Genomic DNA, 15,899 nt, shown 5'->3' with positions numbered 1-15,899 from the left:
CCTTATATAAAGGGGAAATTTGGAGACAGCCTTGCATGTAGGGAGGATGCCATGTAAACATGAAGATAGCCATCTGTAGGCCAAGGAGAGAGGCCTGGAACAGATTCTTCTCTTACAGCCCTCAGAGGGAATCGACCCATTGATTTTGGACTTCCAGCCTCCAGAAGTGTGAGACAATAAGTTTCTGTTGTTTAAGCTGCCCAGTTTGTGGTGCTTTGTTATAGTAGCGCTAGCAAATTAATACAGGAGAGTTTAGCAAGTTTGCAAGACACAAGGTCATTTTACAAAAATAAATTGATTTCTATATACTAGCAACAAAATACTAGAAACTGAAATTTTAAAAAATCCACTTACACTAGCATGCAAAAAAATGAAATACTTATAGATGAATGTATCAAAATATGTATGTACAATGAAAATTATAAAATATTGCTGAGAAGTGTTATTTAAAAGACCTAAATATTCAGAGAGATATACCATGTGCATGGACCAGAAGACATGGTATTCTTAAATTCTCCAAATTGATCTATAGAGTCAATGCAATCCCAATCAAAATTCCAGGAAGCTTTTGGAAAAATTAATATTCTTATTCAAAAATTTTTCTGGAAAATAAAGGCCCTAGAATAGATAACAATTTTAAAAAGATCATAGTTGGAAGACTTACATTTAATTTCATGATTTACTATAAAGCTACAGTAATCAAGACAATATGATACAAGTGTAATGATAAACATATAGATCAGCAGAATAGAGAGGCAGAATATATCCATGTTTGTGTGTTCAATTAATTTTTAACAAAGGTGCTAAGGTGATTCAATAGAGAAAGGATAATCTTTTCAACCGAGTGTTAGAACAGTTGGCTCTCTCAGTGGGAAAATGTAAACCTCATCCCTTATTTCACACCATACACAAAAATAAACTCAAAATGGATTATATACTGAAACGTTAAACTCAAATTAGAAAATTTCCAGAAAAAAACATAAGAAAGTCCTTGCAAATTTGGGATAAGTGAAAATTTCTTAGGTAAGACCTAAAAAAAGCATGACCCATGAAAGAGAAAATTGAATAGACTTTGTGAAAATAAAAAGTTTCTGCTTTTTGAAAGGCTTCATTAAGAAATTGAAAAGACAAGCAATACACTCGGAGAAAATGTGTGCAAAACATATACCTGACAAAGGCTTTGTAGCCAGAACATATGAGAAATCACAGTAAGAAGACCAACAACTTAATAAAAATACAGGAAAAATATTTTAATAAACACTTCACTAGGTAATAAGCTCATCAAGAGATGCTCAACATATTGGCCATCCGAGAAATTCAAATTAAATCCACTGAGAGAAAACATCCACACCAATTAGAAGGGGAGAAATTAAAGACTGACAATACCAAGTGTTGGTGAGGATGGGGAGCAGAGCATTGTGGGAGTGTAAAATATACAACCTCTTTGGAAAAGATTTTGGACATTTCTTGAAAAGTTAAACATCCACTTACTATTTGACCCAGTAATTTCACTCTTATCTATTTCACAAGAGAAATGAAAACCTATGTCCATGCAAAGACTTGTACACCAAAGTGCATAGAAGATTTATTCATAATAGTTTCAAACAGGAAATAATACAAATATCAATCAACGGGTAGATGGATAAACCAATTGTATATCTACGCAAAGAAATGTTACTAAGAAATAAAAAAATAAATAAAGTTTTGTACAAAATACAGTTTTGCATTCAATAAGGATGAGACTCAAAGACATCATGCCGAGGAAAAGAAGCCAGACACAAAAGACACACTATGTAATTCCAGTTATATGCAACTCTAGAAAAATACAAATATAATGTATTGTGACAGAAAATAGATCAGTGGTTGCCTGTGTCTGGGAGTTTTTGGGGTGGATAACTGGGGAGGGGGCATGAGGAAACGTTTTGATGTGAAGAAATATTTATGTTTTCACTTTCACGTAGCTTACAGAGGTATTTTTCAAAATTCATTGCATTACACACCTAAAAATTAGTGTATTCTATGTCAATAAAGTTTAAAAAAAAAATAAGACCTAGATTTTCAGAGTGGAAAAAATAAAATTAAATTATGTGCTGCTTGCAAGAGAAACATCTAAAACATACAGATGTAGAAATGCTGCAAATAAGATGAAAAAATGTATTCCATCTAATACTAAAAACAACTGATTCCAGAACAAAACAAACTAAAATCACCACCACCACCACCACCATCACCACCAGCTAGTTAGGGTTCCTTCCTCATGGAACTGACACTGTAGTGGGAAAACCTATCTCATAATTAAACACATGTATAATTGTAAAATGTTTTTAGTCTTCATGAGCTGAAACATTAATATGAAATAAAATAGAAATTGCTGCTTAAAATAATAGGTTATATTGTCTTTGTGATTCAGAGATAGAGACAGCTTTCATTCATAGAAAGTACTTTCATGGTTTTTTTTTTTTGAGAAAAATAATTGATTAAATGGAGTATGGCAACTTATTTTATCAAATCTAAAAAGGAAATTGTTGGGGCTGGCCTGGTGGTGCAGCGGTTAAGTTCACACGTTCTGCTTCCGCGGTGTGGGGTTCGCCAGTTCGGATCCTGGTGCAGACCTACGCACTGCTTGTCGAGCTATGCTGTAGCAGGCATCACACGTATAAAGTAGAGGAAGATGGGCACGGATGTTAGTTCAAGGCCAGTCTTCCTCAGCAAAAAGAGGAGGATTGGCAGCAGATGTTAGCTTGGGGCTAATTGTCCTCAAAAAAAAGAAAGAAAGAAAATGGAATGTGATGAGAGAGATGATGACCACTGTAAGGGAATGTAGTTTGAGAAAGTATTTCTTTTTAAAGGGAAAGACTTGAGCACTTTAAGTGCTTTGAGGAAGACCCAGGAAAGTAGGAAAGTGAAAGATTCTTGTTTGCAAGTGCATAATGGAGAGCCAAGTTCCTAAGAAGCAAGGGCCTCCAGAACACGGAACGATTGTTTGGGCTTAGAAAGAGTCACAAACATGCTTCTTATGGTTGTAACAGGAAAACTGGAGGGAAGAATGGGTACAGATCGTGCCAAATTTGTAGACTTGAGTGGCTGGAAGTTGAAGGTGTTCCCGTCAGACATACATTTTCTGTGAACTGGGAGATGAGGTCACCTTCCGAGAGGTAGCGGGAAGACGATGGTTGGAGAAGATTAAGAGAAATTGTGGAACTGGGCGAAAGGGCTGGGGAGGGGCAGTAAGGCCCCAGTTAGAGGTCGTACAGTTACAGCGGCTCTCTGCACAGTCCTGGGATTTCTCTCTAGCCCTATTCTGCAGCAACAGTGCTCTTTGGGAGGAAATAGAAGGCTGCATGGATACAGATTAGGGGAAGCAGAGAACAGGGGCAAGAGAGCTGAGGACACCAGCAAAAGAATGGTTTAAGTGATGGGCCCTGCAGTCTAAGCTGGAGAGGAAGAGATAGACTCAAGAGCACTGATTCATAGGCAGAAAGTAGAAATGGCGGATGAACTGTCCAGAGAGAGTGGACTGGCTCAGTGAGAGAGTGGCTTTACAAAGAGAAGGGGAGGAAGCTGAAAATGGCCCCTCAGAAGAGATCTACATTTGGTTGGATGGGGTTCACCCTTTTCTCCCCTAAAAAAAGAAACAATCTGGGCAAAAATAGAGGCACGGGAAGGGAACTGTAAAATTGAAGTCACATAAATATCACAAAAGTTGCTAGAAGTCTTCACCACATAATCCCCTTGTTCAAGAAGTGAATGTATTTCTTTATTGTTTATTATAGAATAATAATAATTTGAATCTGATGGGGGAGTCACATATAGACATATAGACATATATATATATATTTATATTTTATAAATATAAGGCAAAAATCCTAAAAGTGAAGTATAAACCAATTTGAGTCTGATGGGGGAGCCAAATATAGACACACACACACATATATATATATATATATTTATTTATTTATATTTTATAAATATAAGGCAAAAATCCTAAAACTGAAGTATAAACCAAGCTCTAGGAAAGGCATCAGAAATAATTATTGTAGGTGGGAATAGGGAGGTTTAACAAAAGTGGCATTTGAATTGGGTACTGAAGGATGAGCAGAATTTCAGTGAAAGATAGGAGGCAGTCTAGGCTGCAGGAGCAGTCTGATGAAAGGAACAGAGAGGGATACCAAAAGTTTGGAATCTACTGAGGAGGACAACAGCATCAGTTCATTGTTTGCTTTTGCCTTTAGAAGCTTACTTTTAGTTGGATAGGAAAATAAAACAAGTACATCAATACACCCCATAATAGTGGGCTTCCGAAAAAGAAAGGAGAGATTACATCCAGGTTTAAAGATTCTTCTGGCTACATTGTCCTCCCCTGGAATCCTAGCTAACAAGTGTTCAGAGTCTCCTCTTTAGAACATGATCATTAGAGCACAGTTGTTAGTGACATCCTGCATGTTCTAGATTTAATTTCAAAGTACTTAGCTTCTACGTGCCTCAGTTTACTTTTAAATAAAATGAGAATACTTCCGTCAAAGAATTGTTAAGAATGGCACTGGATGAAGAACGCATGGCAGCATAGTACCTAATATCTCTATCCTGATTTAAATATTTAATAAATAAGTAGATATAGACGTGCAGCATTAAGAGTTTTCACCAGACAGCGCCTCACCGCTGGCTGTAGGCGATAGACCACACCCTCCTAATCAGCCGGCCCACTCCCTGGCTTTTGCGGAAATAGCGGATCAAAACATCTTCTAGCCTCAGCAACAGCACGTGGTCTCCGCCCCCCTGCAAGAGCAACAAAACTCTAACTCCGGCGCCGGCAGCCAGGTGGTGATAACTTGATTTTTAAATCCATCCGAAAGGACCAATCAAAGGCCGCAATCCGAGTGCGCGGAAGCGGATTGGCTCACAGCTGCTCGCGGCGCCCAATAGGCTTGGAGGGGAGTTCCGTCGAGACCGGAAGCGGGCGAATCGAAAACGGGTGGCGGCCGCGGGCAGTTTGAATCGGAATCTGCGCTCCAGCCCGCGGAGGCTGCACCGGAACCCGACTCTCTGCGGGGTTGTTTTCCCTTCCCCGCCAGCAAGGTGAGCATCCTGCCTAGGTCCCGGCTCCGGCGGCGTGCGTAGGGGAGCTGCTGGCTTTCTCCCCTAGGATACTGGGCGGGGATGCTTGTGGGATCGCGCTCCCGGCCCCGAAGGTGCAGCGGACTGCCCCCTCGCTCCTGACGGGCCTGGAGAATCCGACCCCGGTGAGTTTCTTAGGGGGTGTCGGCGCCCCTCTCTGCTCCGGGTCAAGCTGTGCTCGCAGTAGTATCCAGAGACTCTGCTCGGTCACCACCTCGCACTTTGGGGGATCAGTTTCCTCCTCTGAAAGGTCAAAGATTGGAGATCAGCAGGTATTTCCTAGCAGCCTTCCACGTTCAGGAACCAGTGGCTCCTATTTGAAATGTGGATATCAGTCCTTTGTTGCGTGGAGGAGGCGCAAGCTTGGGTTTTGATCTGGGCGGCGGGTCGGTGTGCCTATTGTTAGTTGCGAGAGCATTTCTCTCCTGCCTTCCACGTTTATTTGGATATGCCTGTGTACCTGGTTCTGCTGAGTTATGAGAACCCAGAAATAAATGACCTGACTCCTATCTCTTGAGTCTGATCTAGAGGAGCAGGCAGCGTATTCTCAGGCTCACCATGGTACCCCCCACGCCCCGTAGGCGGAGACTCGGGTTTCTTGGTGGAAATGGGGGATTGCGATAAAGGAAAAGCGTGAAAACTGGGCCTTCAGTGCTGGGGGTTGGGGGGGGGGGCTGTCACACGTCACATTTTGTTGGCTCTGGCGTCTTGACCTAATGCTTTCAGTGGCTAGCAGAATTCTTTAGGACAGTTATAGTTGTGTGCCTCAAGGGTGCGTACTCCCACCCCTGAGTGAGCAAGCTAGGTCAGAATGGAAGGAGTAGCCTATCGGGACCTGTAAACTGTCTTTTGTTGGTGGAGAGGCAGGCATAAGAGTTTTGGGGCAAATGGGAGTGGAGTTTAAGATGCTGTGTTCAAAGAGCTGAGACCTGGAAAAAAGAATTCAACTAGCAGAGAAAACACAGCTTTCCTAGGCTTGATATCTACATTATGCGTTTTCTGAGATCTTTGCTTCTCTCTTAATTTTTGAAAATCTTTTTATCATTCTTAGTACTTTCATCAACTACTTATTAGTTGTTCTGATAAAAATTTCGTTGAAATTCAAAGTCAATTGAAACAAAACACTAAAATGGTTGTGGACTTCATTTAGTAAAAAAAGAATCCTTACTCTGTTGCCAAAATAACTGGGAAATGAATGCTTTTTTCTTTAAGTTCTAAAGGCTAATAAGTAAAGAAGAATTGCCATACTTTTCTCCCAGGTGATTTAAATTTTCTAAGATGTGGCTGAGAAGGAGGCAGGCCACTTGTGGGTTGGTACCATAGACTGAAATATACAAATGAAAAAGTGTTTTCAAGGACCAACATAATAGCTAACGTGTACAGAAAGCTTATCAGGAGATGCTGTTCTAAGACTTTAGGAAGTCACACCGTTATTATCCCCATTTTACAAACGAGGAAACCGAGGCACAAAGCAGTTAAATAACATGCCCAAGGTCACACGTCTAGTAGGTGGCCAAGCTGGGATTTGAATCATTAAGACTATATACCTGTTTCCTGCTAAGGTCTGTTTGGAGCATGACTTCACTGCATTTTGCAGTGGTTCTGTTACTATATGGCATTCACTCTTTGTTCATTCATGCATTAATTCAACAACTGATAACTGCTTGGAAGGAGAGGGTGGACCTGTGCCATGAGAGACTGTGACCGGGAGATGCCACCAGGTTATGGATGGGTCTCCTCAGGGAATGCTTCCCAGAGGAAGAGGGACAAAGTATGAGTGGGAGTTAACAGTGTAAAGAAGGGAAAGAAGAGCATTTGCAAAATAACTTGTCGTGCATTTTATTTGTTAACAGGACCTATTTCATCTGAAACCTTATAGCAAAATATTCATGTTTTGTATAAGGAAAATCAGGTGAGCAGTAGAAAGCAGGTAGCCGTATAAGAAGTCAAAAATGAAAAATAAAATCGGAGGGGGTGCCCGGTGGCGTAGTGGTTAGGTTCGTGCACTCTGCTTTGGCGGCCCAGGGTTTGCAGGTTTGGATCCTGGGTGTGGACCCAGTATCTCTCGGCAAGCCGTGGTGTGGCAGCATCCCACATAAAATAGAGGAAGTTTGGCACAGATGTTAGCTCAGTGCCAATCTTCCTCAAAAGAAAGAGAGAAAGAGAGAAAGAAAGAGGAAGCTAAAGAAGCATGTGATGTACTTTACAATCAGAGTTATGGGGAGGGGCCTTTCAGAGGATGGAGAAGATAGATGTTGTACTGTGTTATCTTTTGAAATGTGGAGTTTTGAAACTTGATTCTTAGTGGTGCTTGTGTAGACTCATTAGTCTTAGAACATTACGTTTCCTTTACTGTCTTGAGACCCACAATCTGGTTATTCTTTTCAGTTAATTTCTAAATGTTTGAGTGATAAAGGAAGGAGAGCAAAATGAGCTGGGCTTTGGAAGAATGGAAAGAAGGCCTGCCTACAAGAGCTCTTCAGAAAATTCAAGAGCTTGAAGGACAGCTCGACAAACTGAAGAAGGAAAGGCAGCAGAGGCAGTTTCAGCTTGAAACTCTGGAGGCCGCGTTGCAGAAGCAAAAACAGAAGGTATCATTGTAATGCTGGTATTGATTTCATCTTGGTCCTTTAAGTTTAGAGAAAAATGATTTTGCTATCGTCAGGCGTTAATTCCCTCCTCTCCTTTTTGGAGTCATTTTTATTTTAATCGCCTCATTTTCTCCATCCTCTGTCCTCATTTCTGCTTATCTGCAAATATTTAGGGCTGCTGGGTTCCATTTTCACTTCTGTTTCGGACCAGGAATTGGGAACTGCTTTTGCGTTCTGCACCAGCAAGGCCAAAAGTCTCTGGCTGTGAATCTGGGGACAGTATTTAAGTGCGTTGCAGTCCAAATGGATATCGCTTTCTGAGAGGGGGCTTTTCCCCCTCGTAGTCCCAGAACTTGTCTCTTTAGGACTACAAAATGAAAACGTCACCAGTCCTTTCTTTCCTCTGTATTAGCCAAGAAAGCAGTGATACAGTCACTGCTTCTGAAAGGTTTTTGCAAGTGAGAGAGTTTCCCAGTTTCTTAGAGTCATTAGCTTGAGCAGCCGAACTTGAAAGTGAATTGCTAAGGGAAATTTATAGGGTTTATTTTTTATTTTTTAATACTCGAAAGCATATTAAATCTCCTTTCTAGGATGAGTATGTGTGGCTTTGGCCAAAGATGATGTAATCCGTGACTTTGTAGACATTTCATGTCTATAGGCTTCAAAGTGAGGTCATCTAAGATGTCTGTGTTCATCAAGCATTGACATCTGGATTATTACAACCGTATCTCAGAAACTTAGCTGTCATTGTTAAACTCAGATTCACAAATAATACCCTGGTGAATTCACTGAGTAAGAGAACGATTTCCTTTTGAACGATTCCCATTAGGTGGAGAATGAAAAAACTGAGGGCACGAACCTGAAAAGGGAGAACCAAAGCTTGATGGAAATATGTGAAAATCTGGAGAAGACCAAGCAGAAGATTGCCCATGATCTTCAGGTCAAGGAGTCGCAAGTGAATTTCCAAGAAGGACAACTGAATTCAAGCAAGAAACAAATAGAAAAACTGGAACAGGAACTTAAAAGGTAATTTTTTTTGAATGATATATATACATTGATGTCTTTGTATGGATTCATCAGATGCATTTATCTTTTCCTTTAAGGATGTAATTATTATACATTGCAATATATTTTTTCCAGTGGAATAAATAATGATTTGAGGAAAATTAATTCTTTTCTTTTATACTTCAGTCCTATCATTGCAAGGCTTAGTACTATATAAATTCATTAAATGGTTGTTTGCTTATTTATTCATGCAGCATATGTTTATTAAGCTGCTTTATGTGCCAGACACTGTGATTATTACTGGGTGATACTATAATAAATAATACAAAAACTAGCAACAGTGGTTACTGAAAAGATGGAGGGAAGTTAAGGCATGGCTTATACTGATGGCTTATGTTTTCTCTGAGTGGAAAAGCTGTTGTAGAGAATGAGAAGTAGGGAATTACAAAAGGACTGAGAAGCACTGAGGGCCTAATTGAGGTTGGAGACCAGAAATTATAGTGGGACCAATCTGTAGAGTTGTATGTCTTTTTTTTTTTTTTCTTTAGCATCTGGGATGTAAGTGCTGAGAAGGTAAACAGGAGGATGGATTTCTGGTTGTTCTTGGCCAGGGTAATGGGGTAGAAGACAATGGAATAATCAAGGATATTGGAAAGAGAGTGGTTAAAGTCATGTGCTGTGGAATCTAATTGGAAAGGGAAGGAAGTGAAGTCAAGAAGAAGTTCCTTCGAAGATCCCCATCGTAAGCATTACATAATCAGTTTGCCAGTTTCAATGCCATATTTAAGCAATAAAACGGTGCTTATTACTACTCTTACATTAAAAAAAAAAATCCCCCAAACAACAAGAGGCATTAATCAAAATAAAGTTAGTGGGACCTAATCACTGCTAGCTTATAAGTGGTACCTTCTTGTTCTAATAATCGAATTTTGTCAAAATAACAAGGAGTGATAAAGGCTAAAAGCCAAAAGACTTCAGCAGTTTGCCCCCTTGTTGGTTTGGCAAATGCACACCCAGAAATTATAATAAAAAATTATATTGAAAGAACTTTAGGCTTACAGAAACGCTTGTTAACATCTTATATAACCAAAATACAATGAGGCCAGAAATAAACATTGATTCAATACTATTAAGTAAACTGTGGACTGTTAGGATTTCAGTAGTTTTTTCAGGAATGTCCTTTTTCTGTTCCAGGAACTGATCTAGGATTCCGCCTTGCATTTGTTGATGTTTTCTTAGTCTTTTTCTAAGCTGTGACAGTTTCTTGTCTTCTTGTGACCTTTACATTTTGGAAGAGTATTCGTCAGCTCTTTTGTAGAATAGTCCTCAATTTGGGTTTGCCTGCTGTTTTCTCACTGATTAGATCAGAGTTTTCCAGCAGTGTCCCAGTTGACATTTTGGACTAGATTATTCCTCGTGGAAGGCAGCCCTGTGCATTGTAGGATACTTAACAGCACGCCTGGCCTCTATCCACTAGATGCCAGTAGCATCTACTCCATTTCCAAGTTTTGACAATCAAAAATGTCTCCAGGCATTGCCAAATATCCTTTGGGATGGCAAAATCATCCTGGATTGAGAACCACTGGGTCAGACTGAGGTTATAAATTTTTGGTAAGAGTACTGCAGAAGTAGTGATGTGTCTTTCTCAGTGCATCAAATCAGAGGGTACGTGATGTACTATGACTTTTAACTTGATCACTTGGTTAAGGTGTTGTCTGTGTTTCTCCACTGTAAAATCACTATTTTTCCTTTTGTAATTAATACATATCTTGATACCAAGAAACTTTTTTTCCTGGCATAGCTATAGTAATCTTAATTCTACCTACATATCAAACATATTTCTGAAAGTTAAAACATTTTAAAATCACTTTTATTTTTCTTTCTGTGAAGATCATTCACCTGCACAGAAATCTTTTTCTAATTTTGTTTCCTATCCCTATAGGAAGGTGGTGTCTATAAGTTGTGTGTATGAATGATAAATAAACTTCGATCTCATTGAGTTTTTTGTTTTCTTGTTTGTTGTCTGTCATCTCTAACTCCATGAGAACAGAGACCTTGTCTGTCTTGTTCATCACTTTGTCCATTGCACTTGGCAACTGCAGGCCCTCAAATATTTGTTGAATAAATGAATGAACGATAGGCATTTGTTTTGGATAGGAGGTGCTAGGGAAGTGGGAAGCTCACCTCAGTATGTTGGAATAATTATTTCTTTGGAAAGCACATTTTTGCTGTTGGTTTTAGAAATAGTGGTTTTAACAATTTAGATGGAAATGTTTGTATTTTTAACATTTTAGGAACAAAGACTTTTGTATACATTTCTATATTTCATTGCACAATGCCATTTGGTAGCAATACTTGCAAATATAAAGTGCTCAGGATTGTACATGACATGTAGCAACTGTAAAATGGTAGCATTGTTATCAGTTGTTATTAGCTGTCATTGTCATATCATGGGGTTAGGATACCCCCATAGCACATTTAGTTTAAAAATATTCTTATCTCTCCATTTAGATGTTTAAGAAAGTTTGTAAACTGTAAACTTTAGATTATAAAAACTGTTGAGTATAGTTTTCTATAGTATAAAAACTATAAACTACAACATTATCGAGTATAGTTTTCAAATTCTCACTGGTAACCTTCAAGTGCAGTGCAGGAACTTATTTCTCCGTCAGTGGCCACTGATTAGGTTTCAGGAATGTCTTGAACAAGTTAGTTTGAACCATTTGAAATGATGGCCAAAACTGTAGCATGGTGGCAATCTCATATAGTTAAACCTAGTAGAAAACAGCTTAATTTAGTGCTTTTTCTGGTGGTGGTGGTTTTCTCCCTAAGAGAAAGGAAAAACAACAGGTTTATAATAGCAGGGTATACTTTTATTTAGTATTTAAGATAAATAAACTTTTATATTTTTAAAATGAAAGAATAGGGAAACAGGGTTAAGGTGAATTTGAGAGGGGAAAAAACAGTGATTTTGCAAGGTTCTTCAAAATTCCTCTCTTGAATCACCAACCTTGTGAGACCTTTGGTAAGTCTGTAGACCTGCCCTGTCCAATATGGGAGACGCTGGCTGCATTTGGCTGCCCAGCACTTGAAATGTGGCTGGTGCAATTGAGATGTGTTGTAAATACACAGTGCATACCAAATTCTGAAGATTTAGCACAAAGAAATGTAAAATATCTCATTAATAATGTTTGTATTGATTACAAGTTGAAAAGATAGTATTCTGAAAATATCAAGTTAAATATTAAGATTAAAGTCACTTATTTCTTGTTACTTTTTTCATGTTAATAGAATATTTGTATTGGACAGTGCTGCTACCTCCTGTAAGTTCAAAAGTGATGATTTGATTTGCTGAGTGGTCACTTTCAGCTCGCACAGTGCTTCTTTCTTCCCAGATTGAATTTGGAGCTTGGCGGAGCTAGGGCACCAAGGCACTTTCTTCATTCCCTGCTTTGAGTAATGCATTGATGGCAAAAAGACTGGTGCACGTCATTAGGCATTCTAATAGGGTGTTCATTTTATTTTTGTGTTAAGTTAAAATCAGAGATATTAGAGACTTGGAAGAATTGAGTCCTCTTAAAATAGGTTGTTTGATTCTGAAGGGTGTTCAGAGCACAAACGGTAGGGATATTCTGTACATAAATATAATATATAGCTTACTTTCCCCATTTCTTTGTGACTGTTTCCAGCCATATCTTTTCGAGATGTGTTATATTAACTTGATTTTTGTATCTGTGTTTCAAAAAAGTCACACAATACATGGTATGTATGTCAAGTCTATGTTTTTGTGGTAACTAATATTATAAGTAATGCCATCCATTCTCACGATTTGAACCCAAGCTTCAATGATAGCAGTTTTCTCTTGTGTTCCTGAGTTCTGAGTTCTTTTATCTCTCTGTCTTTCTTTGGCTTAGAATATAAAATTTGCCTGGATTATATCTCCAACCTCCTTACTCTTTACTACTACAACGGTTATTATGGATCTTCATCATAGCCTTTATAACACTGTAATTCTTGGTTTATATTTCTGTTTCCCTAACTAGCCTGAGTTCCTCTGAAGACAGGGGACTGAGTTTATGTCTATCATACAAGTTAGTTCTTATTAAATGTCTGTTGGGTAAATGAAGTGGTAAGAATTCTTAGAGGAGGGGTTCCTTTGTAAGTTTATTACTCTGGAAACATATGGTGTAGGTATCCTATAGCCTTTGCTCTGATTTGCATTCTCTTGGGTCCTCTTCTAACAGGTGTAAATCTGAACTTGAAAGAAGTCAACAAACTGCCCAGTCTGCAGATGTCTCTCTGAATCCGTGCAATACACCGCAAAAAATTTTTGCAACTCCATTGACGCCAAGTCACTATTATAGCGGTAAGGATTTTTTCCCTCAGTGTAAAAAGTGCTTTTATTGAGATTTAAATTCTGCCAAAGAAATGAATTAATTCAACTTTGAATTCAACTTCTAATCTGGGCATTAAAAAAAAAAATGCAACTGCTTGTTACATATCCATTTGTGTATTTGTTGAACTCTGTTGAGCTGCCATGTTAAACCTTTAAACTTTTATCTTTGTCCTTCTCTGGGATGTTTTTAAAAATAATTCAGTTTTCGAATATTCAAAACACCTATGTTTCTGTGTATTTTCATATTTGAGTAATTTGATCAGTATTTGTTGCCCTAATCAAAATGTTCTTTTACTTGATATACTAAGATACTAATTTCTAGATTATCTATTGTGATGATTATTGATCTGTGAATTCCTTCATGAAATCAGTGATCGAAATAAAACTGCAACTCCTTGTCTGTGTTTAGGTTCCAAGTATGAGGATCTAAAAGAAAAATATAATAAAGAAGTTGAAGAACGAAAAAGATTAGAGGCAGAAGTTAAAGCGTTGCAGGCTAAAGTAAGTTCATTCCGGGCCTTATGATCGAGTATATAGTTAGGGAAGTATGTTGAAATTTCTTAGTTTTAAAAATAGATGAGATGAGTAAAATAGAGCTGGGAGATTAGCTTATCTCCAAATCTTAAATGTTCATCAAATTCCAGGGGAAGAGTAGCCATGTAATTATTTCCCTATTAAGATCTAATGATAAGTAGCATATTTGGAGAAGGTAGGACCAAGAGTCATTCCTGACTCACTGCTGGCTTTGTCACCGGGAAGCAGCTGCTTCCTGTTCGGTTCTTTTGTTAGAATGTGGTGATTGCTACCAGGAACATGGGGTTTGAGGATCGTTATTTATGAAGTTTATTTCAGAGGAGAATGTTATCAACATAATCTTGTCAATTCTTTTAAATGAGTTGCTGACAAGTGTTCTGAACTCCATTTTGATGTGGGTAAATAAGCTGAGAGAGGTGGGTGAGGAGATTTGCTTAATGTCGACAAGATAAAAATGCAAGGGTTAGAAACCCTTGCTTACAGTTCAGGGACTGACCTTGAAAATATCTGGTATCTACAGAATTTACCTTTACCATTTCTGCTCTCATGAACTTATTTGCTAGAAAAAAAAAATAACAGCCCAGTTTGGCACTTAATGGTGCATTTCCACCAAATATAAGAACTTGGGGAGATGGCACCCTTCAGCAAACAATTTAAGGTTGAGTTTTTAAGTAGATACCTTAAATACTGAGGATCAATAAGTATCTATTAGAACTTTAACACTTTTAATTTTTTTATGACATTAACCCTTGAGGTCACCAGGATTCTGGTATGTAGCAAGACACTGCTTATCAAGATGAATAAAAATTAAACAATAATTTTCTGCTTTGTCCTAGAAATAGCATATGCTTTGTTATCCACTTCAGTCATTGGTACCAATTCTGCCCCTGACATTGATTCCCAGAGTTATTTATGGAGGAATATGAATCTCCATAAACATGAAACCTCTCCCTGTGGCAAGAAAAGCACTTGCTGTAAAAAGCTTAATGCAGCATCTACAGCCAAGTCTTGATATTTGTCAGAATGGAGCCTGAGAGAAGAACCAAAGGAATAATTCAAGGCAGTACAAAATACACAATGTGTATTATATAGTACAGAATACCATATATGACATTTTCGGGGGGAGTGATATGGTGGAAAGTGAGATTCTTGAAAGAATTCTTTAGGTTAATATTTAATTTTGGTTCTCTTTGTGCAAAGCCACAGGGGGAGGTGACCAAAGATGGCAAAGGAAAATCAATATCAGAATTCAAAATGGTGGTGAATACTCACGTGTGTTTAATGGAGTATTTAAGGGATGCAGAATAAATGCAAAACGCCCATTTAAAATAGATTGAGCCTCAAATGGTACTGGCTTTAACCCTTCAATGCTGAAGTCTGACTGACAGAAAATTTCCTCACTGGGTATTGGGACTTAATGGTTCCCTTGACATGATGAACATTCTTTCTTGGTACACAGTGGAAGAGTTAACTTCTTGGCATCATGGCTTTATGTTCTCTCTGAAAATAAATAGCCTTGAATATTGAGACTCTAAAGAGCTCTAAAGATTTCTATTTTTACAGAAAGTGAGCCAGGCTATTCCCCAAAGCACTATGAATCACCGAGACATTGCCCGACATCAGGCTTCATCGTCCGTGTTCTCATGGCAACAAGAACAGACCCCAAGTCGTCTTTCATCAAGTGCTCAAAAAACTCCGATTGGGAGAGATTTCTCTGCATCTCACTTTTCTGGGGAGGTGACTCCAAGTAGATCGACTTTGAAAATGGGGAAAAGAGATGCTAATGGCAGTTTCTGTGAGGATTCTAGCAATTCCTATCTTTTGGATCAATTAAAAGCCCAGAATCAAGGTAACTTCTTGAGCTAAATTTAGTTCTATATTAAATTTTCCTGAGATAATTTCAGAGGTGATTCCAGACATTTTTAGTCCTACGAAGTGCTTATGTGTTTTGTTAGACACATCGGTGGGCAACATCCCAGTGTGGTGATGTGAAATACTGTCTTTTCTACAATAAGTAAAGATACCACAATTTTGGAATGTACCTTTATTTGTACTGAAAAGCTGGTGTCCTGAAGCCTTCAAAAGTAGGATGAGTGGCTTTGACTTGTCTTTCCGAAGGAGGGCGAGTAGGTTGGTTGTAGTTGACACTTCCCACACTTCTCATCAGGCTCCCTTTGTGGCCCATGGAACAATCATGTGGCCTAGGCTGCTTTGGCCAGAGGTGTGGCATGGGTTTGCCGAACAGCTTTGCTCTGCCC

The 15,899-nt window shown here is 38.6% G+C and overlaps 1 protein-coding gene across 2 annotated transcripts in view; it reads left to right on the top strand.

The window, feature by feature from the left end:
* Nucleotides 1-4,930: 4,930 nt before the first annotated feature.
* Nucleotides 4,931-15,899, top strand: part of CENPF (centromere protein F) — a 56,754-nt gene continuing 45,785 nt past the window's right edge. The window contains exons 1-6 of one of the 2 annotated variants that reach the window (XM_008533144.2): nt 4,931-5,076; nt 7,504-7,706; nt 8,536-8,732; nt 12,956-13,077; nt 13,517-13,608; nt 15,205-15,490. In XM_008533144.2, the coding sequence (XP_008531366.2) occupies nt 7,545-7,706; nt 8,536-8,732; nt 12,956-13,077; nt 13,517-13,608; nt 15,205-15,490 (859 nt within the window). In that variant the 5' untranslated portion in view covers nt 4,931-5,076; nt 7,504-7,544. Of the gene's footprint in view, nt 5,241-7,503; nt 7,707-8,535; nt 8,733-12,955; nt 13,078-13,516; nt 13,609-15,204; nt 15,491-15,899 lie in introns of both variants that reach the window. The other variant, XM_008533145.2, reaches the window with a different exon arrangement.

The sequence above is a fragment of the Equus przewalskii genome, chromosome 23 (genome assembly GCF_037783145.1).
Source record: "Equus przewalskii isolate Varuska chromosome 23, EquPr2, whole genome shotgun sequence".
NCBI classification, from domain to species: domain Eukaryota; kingdom Metazoa; phylum Chordata; class Mammalia; order Perissodactyla; family Equidae; genus Equus; species Equus przewalskii.
Note: the sequence above shows the minus strand (reverse complement) of the source record. Positions and strands in the feature narration are given on the sequence as shown.